Source organism: Chaetodon trifascialis, chromosome 19 (assembly GCF_039877785.1).
Source record: "Chaetodon trifascialis isolate fChaTrf1 chromosome 19, fChaTrf1.hap1, whole genome shotgun sequence".
NCBI classification, from domain to species: Eukaryota; Metazoa; Chordata; class Actinopteri; order Chaetodontiformes; family Chaetodontidae; genus Chaetodon; species Chaetodon trifascialis.
The window spans coordinates 8,830,806-8,844,854 of record NC_092074.1 but is presented as its reverse complement, the minus strand read 5'-3'; the positions used below and the strand labels follow the sequence as shown (position 1 = coordinate 8,844,854).

The 14,049-nt window shown below is 42.2% G+C and overlaps 1 protein-coding gene across 1 annotated transcript in view; it reads right to left on the bottom strand.

The window, feature by feature from the left end:
- atad2b (ATPase family AAA domain containing 2B) overlaps positions 1-14,049 on the bottom strand; it is a 67,614-nt gene that overhangs the window by 35,548 nt on the left and 18,017 nt on the right. Inside the window, exons 20-24 of the mRNA XM_070987042.1 lie at positions 12,730-12,865; positions 11,403-11,596; positions 11,158-11,317; positions 8,445-8,567; positions 6,057-6,185 (exon numbers count right to left, since the gene is read on the bottom strand). Coding sequence (XP_070843143.1) covers positions 6,057-6,185; positions 8,445-8,567; positions 11,158-11,317; positions 11,403-11,596; positions 12,730-12,865 — 742 coding nt within the window. The remainder of the gene's footprint in view (positions 1-6,056; positions 6,186-8,444; positions 8,568-11,157; positions 11,318-11,402; positions 11,597-12,729; positions 12,866-14,049) is intronic.

The following is a 14,049-nucleotide window of genomic DNA, read 5'->3' as shown; positions in this document are numbered from 1 at the left end:
GGTTCAGGCAGAAATGTTGGCTGTTTACAATAATATATATGGTTATCTGCATTGCACAGTAACAAAAAAACAGACATTAAAATGCTGTGAAGAGGATCACCACCCAACCTTGTCAACTGTATACACTCTGCACGCAGCAGCAACTATGCACAGAAATATGCTGGAAGTGAAAAGACCCACAGACACAGAATGAATCTTCAGAGACACTAACACTGATGTCAGCTCATCTGCACCCTAAAACAATAAATGGAAGCAAGAGGCATCATGGAAGATTTTACATTCATTTCACGCTTGGTGCCACAATGATCCAAGAGGCATCTGTGCCCACAAAATGGCAGCTTAAGCTCGGTGTTTATTCGCTCAGGGCTTTGCATGTTTTGCATGGATGTTATTAGCAAGCGCCTCGGGGTGTTAGAGAGTGCAACTCAAGATTGTTTTCGCCTGGTAGCCAAGAAGTAGCTTGGGGAGAATAAGTGTCCAGTTGTAATATCTAATAATAACATCGCCATTTCAGTTTCAGGCAAGATGCTTTGTTTTCTGATGTTGACCGCTGTGTTCTAATTTTACCCCTTAGGAAGAGGAAGAAATATTGCATTCATGAACTGAGAAGCCATTCATCACCTGCAGCCTGTACCGGATGCTGTTCAGAGGGTAAACTGAAAATCAACTGAAATGTGCATTATATGATGACTGATAATAATAATAATAATTGAAAACAAATTACTAAATTTGAATATAGGAAATTTTGCATTTCCTCAATCAATTTCCCAAACAAAGCAGAATCAACTGCAGGGCAGAATCTGATTACCACATTTTCCTTTCCAATTTTCAAAGTTGGAACAAAAGATGTGAGCTGAAGGAGGAAAACAAGTGGAAACAGGATTGAGTGACATGGAAAGAAGAAAATACTAAGAGAACTACAGGCGAAAATAGGTGCAAAAGAAAGAAAAAAAAGCCTTCCTTTAAACTTTTCTAGACTTTGAGGGTGTTCACAAAACACCTGGACTGAAAGCGCAGCTTGTGCAGTGACGTAAACTGGCCAACTGTGTGTCCATGAGTCACTCAACTCTCAGCTCACTGAAATGTAAGCCATTAATTAGGTAAAAGTTTATTTATATTGCTCTTTTGAGAACACACAGTTACAAAGCTTCCCCCACACCAACAAATAAAAAAAGTGAAAAAATAATACAAAACACAGCACAATGTGAGACAGACCAGACAGCAAAGACACCACAAGACAAACAAAGCCCAGAGTGGAGAGCTATAAAAAAAGCTTGCCTTTAAAAATGAGTTTTTAAGAAGTCACTTGAAGCAGTCCAAAGGTTCAGCAAATCTGATAGATGGGGGAAGATGATTCCAGACATTTGGGGCTAAACCAGCAAAGGCACAATGTCCTTTTGTTTTGCAGTTGGGGCACTAGGTGGATAAAAGGTCGAGATTAGAGGATCGGCAGGGTCGAAAAGTGGAATACGGAATAAGGAGATCAGAAATGTAACTGGGGGCAAGGTCGTGCAGAGCCTTAGAAAAAAAAAATCAACAGGATCTTGTATTTTGTTCTGAATTGTACAGAAAGCAAAAGGAGCAAAGCATGGACGGGGTAAAGTGGGACTGTCAGCTAGTTCTAGTTAATAGCCTCGCAGCTGCATTCTGAACGACCTGTAAATGGTTTAGAGCAGCTTGACTGAGACACATGTAGAGGGAATTACAACAATCAATGCGGGAGAAAATCAAAGTGTGACTCAATACTTCAAGATCTGCAGAAGACAATACACATCTGATATTTGCAATATTTGTTTGCTGATGAAAACGGGACTGATCTAGCTTTGTTACCAAGATTCTTAGCAGTAGATTTGAGTAAAATGGACCAATAAACTGATCAACTGCAGAGAAGAAGTTATCATGACTAACTGAAGGATTTTCTGTTTTGTCAGGGTTTAGCTGAAGGAAACTAAGAGACATCCATTTTTTGTTGGCAGCTAAGCAATCATGGAAGGACAACACTTGATTCAGATTATTGGAATAAGATGAGAATTAGACATTTGTATCATCAGCATAACACTAATATGGCACGTACATATGCAGGCATGTACAATGAAAAAGGACTGCTCCAAGGACTGACCCTGAAGGACACCACAAAGCAGGGGAGCATGATTGTTAATACAGACATTAAAATATCTATTTGTCAAATGGAAGTAAAACCACTGCAAAGGTGTACCAGACATGCCAACACAGTTATGCAGCCTATCAAGTAAAACAGCACGATCGTTGGTGTCAAAGGCAACAGTCAAATCTAGTAGGATGAGAATGAATTACTCACTTTTGCTTGCTTGCATAATGAAATCACTGGTCACTCTCTGTAAAGCGGTCTAATATGCTTGTGACAAAAGCTATATTGAAATTTGACCTTCAACTTCAGGAGTTGGTCGGTGACTATTATTTTCAAGTATTTTGGATAAAAGGGTCTGTAATTCTCTAACTAGGCTGGGTCTAGAGAGGTTTTTTTATATATTAGAGGTGGGTGAACAGTGGCAAATTTAAAATAGCCAGGGATGTGAGAGTGGCTGACAATAAAGAGAAAGCTGGGACCTAAGACTCCCTTCAGTACATGTAGTAGGTCTTACAACATTGTAAACAGAAAAGGTACAGATTAGAAATTAAAGTTAATAGACATGTCTTCAATAGTGCTTTGTGTTACGCAAATGAAAAAAGTGCAATCCTATTAACCTATTTCAGGATGTCGTAGGCTGTGTGCGCCTATTGTCCTTTTGTCCTGAGCAAAAATCCAGGCCATCCTTTCACGCCGTAACTACTTCAGCTTGAAGTAAAAGGAAGCGGGGGTGTTTATTATGACTTTAAATATCCCATCAAGGTCTTGTGATGGATTGACATTGGCAATGGGGAGAGGAGCTGTCAGTTTACTGCAATGTGAGATACAAGGCAGGGGAGAGGCAAGACACAGCAGTGTTCAGTCTACATGAATGCAGCCTGGTAGCTGTTGCCTTGGGCATGCTATTGAGTGACGCGGAGGACACATTATGCAGCGGCTGCATCATTATTCTTTTCTTTCGAAAACAGTTCAACAGTTGAATAAGGAATCTTGTCAACTGGCAGTGGAAAAACACTGGTGAACCATACCAAAAAAAACAGGCTAAGAAAGGTGTTTGCCAATCCAGAAAGTAGCGCACCACTTTAGTCTATGACATTTAAGAAAAGCAAGAGAATAATCTGACATTGATGTTTAGTTAAGCAATCAATAGCATATGCCTTCTGGCTGTCACAAAAAATCCCAGCTGATTTAACTTGCAAAAAAAATAGCGAAGAGTGAATGTGGAAAAAGTGAGATGACTTAATTATGAATGAAAGGAAGACACTACATATGAACCGAATCCTTGTGGTGATGCACTACAAATGAACCCACGGCTGTGGCCCAGGTAATGGGCCTCAGTTTTCTGCTCCTCCTGGGAGGGAGTGGCAGGAGAGAGGAATGAAGTGGCGTGGATAGAGAGAAGAGTCGCAAGAGAGGGGCAAGTAGAGAAACCATAACAAACATGAAGGCTAATGGAAACCACATCCCTCCTCATGTGTTCCTATGCATTAACAGCAGCAAGGTCTCCCATCTTCCCACCCATGAGTGACCCAGCCATCTAGATCTCAACTAGCGGGCTTATCCACAGCCACTGCTTTTTACACCCGATTCAGAAATATCCTTAGCTTTCAAAAAGCCTTTTGGGTAACTTTCTCAGCGTTCCAAATACTGGACCATTCCTGCCACCACTCTCCATCATATCTGAATGTCACAGGCAATACTCAGCTCTAGGCAAACGGAAAAGAGGAATGGAAGGAGAAAGGGAGAGGTGGCCCAGATAAAGCCCTATAGAAGTGGAGATACCAAAACAGCTCCAGCTAGGCTTTCCCCTGCAGGTAATGATCTAGGATAACTTTAACCTTCATGTGGCCTGACCCTCCATAGAGGAGGAAGGGAAAACCAACAACCTCAAAATGACCTGGCAGCAGCAGGTGCAATTTCATGAAGAGTTCATTTCTTCAGTATTGACACAGAAATCTGCATCTCCTCGACCAGGTGCACCGTGCTTTCATTATGAGGCTGTGTCATTCCTCCAGACATGACTGACTCTGTGATCAATTAGTCTAATAGCTGCCTTGCTGAGGTGCTCCAGGTGAGAACTGGCTGCCGATGTCACAAATTAATCACCTGAGTTAGCCTAATTAATTAAGCCTCTGGTGGAGGCTGATAACGACACTCCCAAGAGCATCTAAATTGGTGGTCCACATCTGTGACATTTGGCTTTGTAGATAACAACTGTAACTAAAAGTCGCATATATGTGCCTTCTACTGGCTGTCCCCCTTAAAAAAAGCAGCAGAGATGTCTGTCTGGATTACATAATTACTCATTTGATTAACATTAGTATATACTATTCTTTCACTTTGCTTTTGTTTCACATTTCACATTAGGCATTACATAGGTTAATATGCAATGAATGAGTGAATGAAAACTGTACACACTACACACCTACACACTCATAATACACATCAAGATATTAATTCATAAGGACCACCTGTACAAAAGCATGTGAGTAAATAAAATATCAATGCAATAAACATTTCTGACAGACAGCCAGAGCTGTTCAATCAGCCCTATGGCAATTTACGCTGAAGTGAGTGACTGTGATGCATTGAACTGCATTAGAGTGTATTTAGCATTCATTTATATCTGCATACCCTAAACCAAAAAAAAAAATCTTTGAAAAACTACAGTATCACGCCATGATGTTGCAGTCTTCAATCAAAGCTCCATTAGTTCCCTCTGTACTGAATTAAAGCTGGGGGGGGGGGGTATTAAACAATTAAATGTGAATATTACCTCTCTATTAGATAACTGTTCTCTCCTGGATTAGCAGGACAAGATAAATGACTGTAAGCTTGAGACTTAGACATGCCCAGAGTCTCACAGTATTTATGGTGGCCAACAGAGGCCCTCATCTCTCAAGAGGGGACCATCTCCCTGGGAGAAGGAAGCTTCACCCACACAGCAGGGACTCCTTTAGGGACACTCTCATGAGGGACAAGCACCACCTTGTGTTGGACACTTGTACTACATACACACACAAAAAAATCAATCTAAACTTTGGCTACAACAAACAGACCAGTCTAATTATTGAGGCTTAGCTGCTTCAGCCAAAGCATATGCCACTACACATACCACACCTCCACACTTTCTTTTCTACTTCCTGTCCAGCTCTCGATGACTGCTGAAGGTGCTTCTTTTAGCCCATCTCCTTCCCCTCGCACAGGCGGAAGGGCAATTTTTAGATTACACATAAAACCTGCTTACCTCTGATTCGTTCTGGCAACAGCCTCATTAGTCTGCCCCCTGCCCATACCTGGCCCTCCAGTCACCCTTAGGCACCTGCCGTTTGCCACAGGTGGGCATGTAATTGCTCTGTGGCGTGGTCATGTTCTGAGTGGTTAGAAGAGAGCAGCCTCGCTAATGAGGCTGCTCAGTGTGACGCTTCTCCACTGCTGAGAAATATATGTGTATGCGTGAGTATGCATGAGCAGGCAGGTGTGTGTGTGGTGCCACATACATCTGGTATGGTGTTATAATACAACAGAGCTGCTTGCTGCTGCGTCAGAGGTGGAGGGGGAAAAAAAATAAGGCGAGAAAAAGAGAGCCAAAGTTTGAGTGTGTGAGCCAATTTGGGAAATTCATTTATCTCTGCATTTGTGTGAGCTGGGTGTGTAACTTCATTGCTTTTTCAAAAATATGCAGTGATCAGGTGCACAAAAGCTAATGCATATGCATGTGTATTTTAGAAGTGGTTAGCAAAAAAGTAAAGTCTAATTATATCACAGCTGTGATTTTCCACAATTTCACAAGCAACTTACTGTTCCTGAGACAGTTGACTTGTGGGTAAGGTGAGTATATGGAGTACACATGTATGCATGATCGCTCTGCAGTTCTCGTCAATTACCCTGTTCAGGATGTGTAGCGATTATAGAAGCGTGTGGTCAGACAGACGTTTTGGATACTCACTAGTGGTGCACTGTTTGTAAGTGGCCTCCCCTTGAGTGCTGCTCCTGGCCTGCTCCTCTACTGCAGTGTGGTGCTTTCTGGTTGCCACAGCACCCAGCGTTGGCGTCGGCTGAGCAGGCGTCTGGAGGTCTGCAGTGACCACGGAGATTCAGTTACCAACAACAGACAATGCTCTTTGTGTGTGCATGTGCGTGTGTGAGTAAATGGGAAAACACTTCTGAAATATATTGCTGGCAGGATGGAGTGATTGCGGATGTGTGTATAAACACCAGGGACGAGGAAGGTACTTTTACGGACAACGAGAAAAGTGTGATCTGGAGATCTGGCAGAAAAAGATGACCAAAGGGTTGTGACATGGTGAATTAGGTACAGCCACATGTCAATCAGCACAAATATTACTACAAAAACTACTATATATGATTAGCAATAGCTAATCACACATAAATATGGCCAAAACTTAAAAATCACTTGATGTCAAGAGTTGAAATGTCTCATTTTCAGGGCCATGCATGCCTCTACACTTCTACACTCTGAGAGCTTGAGTGTGACAGGAATGAAAAACAGGTGTGCACAGCAGTGTAGAGACATGCATGGCCCTGAAAATGAGACATTTCAACTCTGACATCAAGTGATATTTAAGTTTGGGCCAAATTTATCACAGCTTCTTTCATCTTGTCACGGGGAGAAAATCCCCCCTGATGCACCATGGGTTTTGAACAGTGCTGCAATTGGACATCATGCCGTGCTGGGCTAATTGATGGCTTTACAGCAGGACCTTGACTGGAAGATGAAATATTTACACTGCTGTATTCCTCCTCTCAGGCAGTTGACTTCTGCTCCTGCAATATTCATTTAGCATCCTGTGCTTTTAGTTGCTAAAAGAGGATATCAAAAGCAACAGGGTGACTTCTGAAAATTGCTTTCTCTTTGATAAGTTTCCAGCATGACATGGAAGAGTCAGGCCTCTGTGGCTTAAGTCAGAAGTCAATAGGCCCTCAGGGGATAGGGCTGTGCATACTGTAGATAGTGTTTTGAAAGAGAATTCAGGGCTTCTTGTGCAGTTCCTTCAATACGCTTGTGATCTTCTCAATATTTTCTAAAATTTAACCAAAGAATTGTGAGACCAGAGGAAATAAATAATGTGCAACAGTGAGTATCTCTTTGAACGGGTAAAGATAAAGGATATTTCATGGGGTAGGTTTTAGATGTGTTCCTGACGCAGAAGAATGGTTTTGATTTCTCAAACTGTAAATTCTAAAACTATGAAGTGCAGGGAAGGAGAGGTCTTCATGGTGAATCAATAAAAGAAGTAAACACAATGTAGTGTTTAGATTTTTGTCTAATTCTGTAGTCTTGGCAAAGTATTGTATAATTTACTGTGACGTAATTTCTCCAACATACTAGATCCCAAGGCTGGTAAGTGGAATATTTTGTGCATAACATATGCAGGTGTGCTTGCACATACACAAACACGTTTTGCCTTGGCAAGCACACAGCCGGACCTAGCTCAATGTGTTTATTAGCCTATTTCCATGTGGCAAGTATAGGAGTATTTGCATATGATTACATGCCTTTGTGCTCAATATTTGACCGCTTACATAAGCCAACACTTAAAAAGCTTATAAAGCTGAAGAGCATCATTTGACTACATCATACATGTGTGTCTATGTGCACAAACCAAATTTAGATTTACACTAAATCCACTCCGCAGTGCTTGGGGCTGTTTGGTGAGTGTACAGATGCAGAGTGCCGGGCAGACAGCTAGCACAGAAGGTACCGTCTGGAACACTGGAGCCTCGGGCATTGCTCCTTTCTGCACCATATACTCTACATTTAAAACTGACTGCTCCATCAAATATTACTGGGCTACCCTATAGATCGTTTTTTTTTCCCTAAAAGCATGTTTCTATTCTCTGGAATAAACGATAAAACTTTCTACAAAAAAAAAAAGAGAAAGGGTGAGAAGGGAAGCTGGGAACTACACAACCAACATCGACAGGCTAGGCTTCATTTGAGAGAATGAGTGTTCTTCCAAAATGTTTATACAGTATATACAGACAAACAAATGATGCTCAGTTCAATGTTATTAGTCTTCTCTACCAATAATGTTGTGAAAACAACCACAAACTGCAGTGCAATCAAAATAAGTATTAATCAAATAACTGGAGCTATTTAAATTTATGATCTCGCAAATCTGTGCTTCCATAAGAAGCTAAGTGCTAACTGAGGATACGTTTGAGCTTGCGCATGTTTACACAAGGGTGGCGTCGCTCATTACCTGCACCGCAATGCAGAGATGGGAGTTTACTTTTAGGTACAGCTAATGTCTTATTTCAATGACTAAAATAACATTCTTTCTATTATGCTTTGTTTAAGTGATTTTCTTACCCCTCTTCCTGCGTGCCTCCTTGATCTCTTCACACATGCGGTCGAACTCGGGGTCCAGCTCGGCAGCAAATATAGCATGGGCTGTGTCCTTCAAACTGCATGCTCGGTGCCTAATCACCTTGTCTGAGAAAGGAAACAGTGAAACATAACGATTGTGTCGTTTGTGTGGACGTGTGTGTCCACGTATGGTCAAGGGCATGTTCTTTGTAACACAAGATATCAACCAGTGCCTCTGCTGCAGCATTTCAATAGTTCCTTTTTCTTTAGATATCAGATTGTCTCCCGCCATCAAGGCTTTTGCAGGAATGTAGTTTGCGGTTTGATGTTGCATGTTCTCCACGCCCTATCATGTATATAAGGAAAAGAGTCGATAGCAAGCCCACCCCATTTCCCTGTATCTGTGAGAAAAGGGTTTGTAGCATTTTCTCACAGTCTGAATAAAAGGATAGAGCTGGCTTTGGTGAGAAATGTTAGCGGTCCGCACTCAGACATGCATGAAAGTCTTGATATCAGCACTTCACCTATTTAAGAGGCACACATATATGCAATCTGAAATATTTTTTAAATACACACCCATTCACTCCATACACCTTTATAACTTTCATGCCTCTTTTCCGTTAGCTGTACCACAGCATCATTAAATCCTCCTTTTCCCCTGCTCCTGCATCCATGGAGGGAAAATAAAGACTGAACTGAAGAGGCAGGCTAAAAGCACAGCCACTGTAAACAGGCAGTCTCTCATTACGGCAGGCAGAGGAAGAGCAGTTCAGGCAGAGAGTGGTAGAGGGGTCACAATCTGCCAGCTTCCTTTGTCTAATTGGAGGATGGCTGGCCTAATTGCAATGGAGGCAATTTGTGTGTGTGTCTGTGTGTGTGTGCACGTGCCTGTGTGCATGCACTTTTCAACTGACAGAGAATTTCTGAGTGTGTGTAAATGCAAGTGCATTATAAGGCCAAAAATGCCTTTCAGTGGAAGGGGTGTCAAAGGCCAGTTGGGGTGACGAGAGCTCATTAGCACCCTTATGGGTGCTGCCTAACCTCCCCATCTAGAACAGACAAGAACGCACTGACATACAACGATGTTGCTTACGCTCTCCTTCCAAGTCAAAGGGTTGTTATCGCCATTTCCCTCAAGCAACAAAGAAGTAGTTGTGACACTGAGCTACATTGTGGAGCAACAAGATATCAGCCTCTTTAACATAACAAAGTAATTATTTAGCAAGGTGAGGAGGTAAAAGAGAAGGAAGCCAACATGTAAGATCAAGATAGTATGAAGGACAAGGAGAAACAGACCACTGAGGAATAATGAGTTTTTTTTCCCAGCGCTTTGTGAGCTAGCATGGAGCTTCCCAGCAGCGTAATTGTGCAGGGTCTGGGCAATATTCCCTGGGCCAAACACCGAGTGAGCAGGCAAGAGGCTTTGTTAGTCTTCTTTATTAAACTTCCTAATTGCATTTTTCCCCTTTAGTGTATCATTTGTAGACCCTGCATTCCAACAAATGACCCACACCCTTGCCTGCAAAGACAGAGATATGATTTATTCATTTGAGCTGGCAGAGAATTGCTTCCCATTAGTGTCAGGCAGCTATATCCTTGCGAGGGAACCGGAGCAGCTAAGCACACAAGGCAAGAATTAAAAATGGTCATAAGAACCGAATAGTATGAAGGCCCACTGAATTAAGCTTTCAGTTAACATCATGGCATGGTTGTTGTGGATTTGATTCAGGTAAAAAGCAACACCCACCCCCCTCCCTGTTTGTCCACGTTGTTTTTTAAATGCATACACAAACATGTATCTCTCTTCATATGGGCTTTTCTCAGTCATGCAAACAAGCATCCTATTAAAACAACAACTGTAAATCCAATCTATTTCTAAGCTATTGCAAATAACAACAGGCCTCTTTGTTTGTTTGCTTGTGTGTACATGTGTGTTCTTGCCCATATTTGGCTTTGGAAAAGATGCTGAGACAGGAAGGAGAATGAGGTAAAATCAGATCAAATTGCAACACAAGACACAATTAAATTTTCATGCATATACAGCTTTGCTCAGCTACGGAGCAAGAATTACACTGTTGAAATGCTATTTTCAGTGGAGACTGCATGCACTTAATTTCATTCGAATTTTCAAGTTGAGGAAAAGCATCTCGAGGTTCTGTAATTTTACTGCATGGTGTTAAATCGAATTATTTTTCGCTCACGCGATGACAGCCAAAAGGAACACAATAGTAACTACAGAAACAAATGCTCATTGTTATTTGGACAGTCCAACTCTGTCTTATTATCAAGGGACAGTCACATGCCATCACAAAAAGAAGTGTGACAGGTTGTCTGTACATTGATAGTCAGTATTGAGGATAATCTTGGGATGAGTTTGGGATTAAAGGAATTCCTCGACATTTGGGTTAATTCATATATTTGCTTTTGAGCAAGTCTAGGATGAAACAATCGCTACTAATTTAATATCAATGTATTAATAAAGAGGCAGTTCTGTGATGTGTTTAGTCTATCTTAGTATAAGAAATGACAGCTATTTTGAATTTGTTTTTTTATTTCCTACTTGTGGCAGATTTCATTTATGTACATATGGGCACATGTCTGATGGAGTGAAAGCATATGAACTGTGCATATAGCAGCATGTGCACTTATGTGCAGCACCCTAGATGTATGTGCATTAGTGTCTTTATGAGTAAGCCCATGTAACTTTCATCCTCACCTCCTGGATCCTTGTCAGGGTTGTATTCTAAAGCATTACTGCAGATGAGGTCGATGTCCACCAGGAAGTCCTTTGCTGTCAGATACTGGTAGGTGTCAATCTTGGTCATGACAGTGGACAGGTCCATAGGCTGCCGAATAACCTCCAGGTAGTCTGACACCTGACACACAAAATACAAAATTCATTTTAACAAAGGCCTAAAATGGGCTTTGGAGATACCAAGGTATGAGTCCATTACTCCATACCTCCTCAATGTCAACTGGCTTGCTGAAGATGTTAAAACGCTTGTCAGTGGCCAGACGCTTGGTCACGTCCCTGAGAAAGAGCCTTAGCTCCCGTAGTGTGTTTTCCTCCTGTTCAGCCAGGCGGCGCTGTTCCTCTGCTGACAGGACTCTGGGGCCCGGAGCCTCTGCCACTGGCAGTACCTCTTTACACATGTCTGTCGGGAGATGAGGGGGAAAAAGTTGGAGGCAAAAACAGAGGAGCATTTGTGCCATAAAGTTTTCACACTTCCGTCTATAGACCAGACCTAAAGATCTCACACCAAGAGAGATCCAGAGACAAAACAAATCATCTTGTGTGTTTGCCCACAGCAACAACACACAAAGGCAGCTACAGGCAACAATGCAAATAAAACATGAACACATAGCTAATACATTGGCTGGAAGCTAACAACCAGACAGTCTCATCTCAAACCTGATCCTTGACCATTTCCTTTGAACATCACTGCAGACACAGACCAACAAATACTTACCCCGGGAAAAAAATATGTTTTAAGATTCTTGCTGCTGAAGAAAATAATACAGCTACGCTCCCCACTTCCCAAACACAGGTTTTGAAATACACCAAGGAATAGCCTCTGGCCAATGACAGAGTGATGAAGCAAGGCAAGCAGATATCCGCTCCTCCTCTCCCAAGGCACCGGTCCTCGCCCAAGGCATCTGCCGACATCGTTAGGAAGGTTCCACAGCACCTCAGGCCGCTTCGCTTACTAGCAGCAATCCAAACCCTGATTCTAATTATGGCTAATAGCGTCCGGGCCCTCTCATAGCAATTCCTCTCTCTGCTTTTCGGCCCACCTCTCTGCAGGAAGCCAGACTGCTGCCTTAGTCAGGCAGGGACCCCTGAAGAGCACCGGGCAAGTAAAGCCGGGGCCCCCTGCCTTGCATCAGTGAGGAAACTGTGGATGATCGCTGGGCACCATTTCCATTTGAAAGACCGGGTGAACCGTTCCCTCACATTGAACTCGAACGGAGGGCTGGGGGAGCATTGAGGTTTTGGGGCGATGGCAGTTGGAGGAGTGGATGTGGGAGTAGGGTGGTTGATTTTGATGTAGGTGAGGGAGAGAGATGTCCAGGAAAACACAGACTTCACTGACTCAAACACACACATGCACAAATCAAAAAACATCTGCTCCTCTACCTTTCACTGCATTCAAATAAGAAAAGTTGAGAACAGAGTTTGGAAAGAAAGAAGCTTATGTAGCCAACACCGACCTCCAGGACTGACGGAAGGAATGAGTCCTAACGGTCTCATCCTGCATGTGGATCTCTAAATGAGTATAGTAAGTACCTGCATTCCTGAGGCGTGGTGGAGCCCTGGCTGCTTGGACCAGCAGGAGGTCAGAGAAGAAGCTCCTTCTGTCCTCCTCTCCTGGAGGGCACAGCGTCACCACCTCCCCATAGGTCCTCTGGAACATACTTCTCACCTGTTTAAAAAAAAAAACAAAAAAACAGGGGGGTTGATAGGAATTCACTGACCACCACCATATATTGCTATGCCTTCCAATTAAACCTCTCTACAAGTACAAAGACTAGGGCACTTAGCTCGAGTTATACTATGAACTGGAACAGCAGAAAATTAGCTTAGTAATGATGAACGTATGGTGTCTGTGTGAGACGTTTATGTGTCAGTCTTTTTTCTTAAGTTCTGTTCATAGGGCAGTACACTAAATCTAGTCCTTTAGCTTTTTAATTTCAGATCCAAGTAAAATTAATCACATCTTGAGAACACTACATTTTTATACACCCACAGTATCGAACTGATTACTCCACTTTATGTTTGTCACATAATGTGTAGCTGAAGTGCCTGTTTTCATCAGCCACTACATTAAGCCAAAGCATGACTGAGCACAGCAGAAACTAAACATACCACTTAGAAGTTCAGGACTTAATGAACAGATGAAATTTTTTATACCCACATTACTCGCAACAGTGGTTAAAAGAAAATGGGTCATTTCTCCTGGAGATCGGATGACATTTGCTCAAACTGTGAAAAGCATCCAAACTTTGACAATGAGGCATCGCCATTAAGATGTAAAGAAACAGAATAGGTCCTGCAACACAGTGCAGGGTTGTCCAGCAAAATAACTGAACCAGGTAAAACATTTACTGCAACACAACATGATCCATCAGGGAGCTGTGTTGGCCAATCGCATACATGCAAGTGCACATTTATGGTAGATTACATCGTAAAATGAATGCAGTATTTCTACTGTGTACCCCACAATCGTTGGGTTGGGGTTAGGGAAACGCTAAAACACTTGCTTAAATAACTTTCCAGGATTGGATTTCACTGTCAAACTGATAACTTAAAAAAGACAATCCCACCAACGTAGCCCCCTACGTTGCTCAAAAGAAGGGCTGTCTTCAGGTGGATCCCTGTGAATTGATAACCCCAGTAACAAAATCCCACTCAAACACTCAACCTTACAACATCAGGAGAAGACAGCTACTGAATACTTCTGCTAATCTAATGGTCCTGTAGATTTATAACAGCGTAGCCTCATCAAGCACTGAATCACACAATGATTAAAATGGACCTCATTATATGATGTTGATAGTGTTCACTGCAGCTATTTTTGACCAATCCAATACCTGATTTATGCTAAAT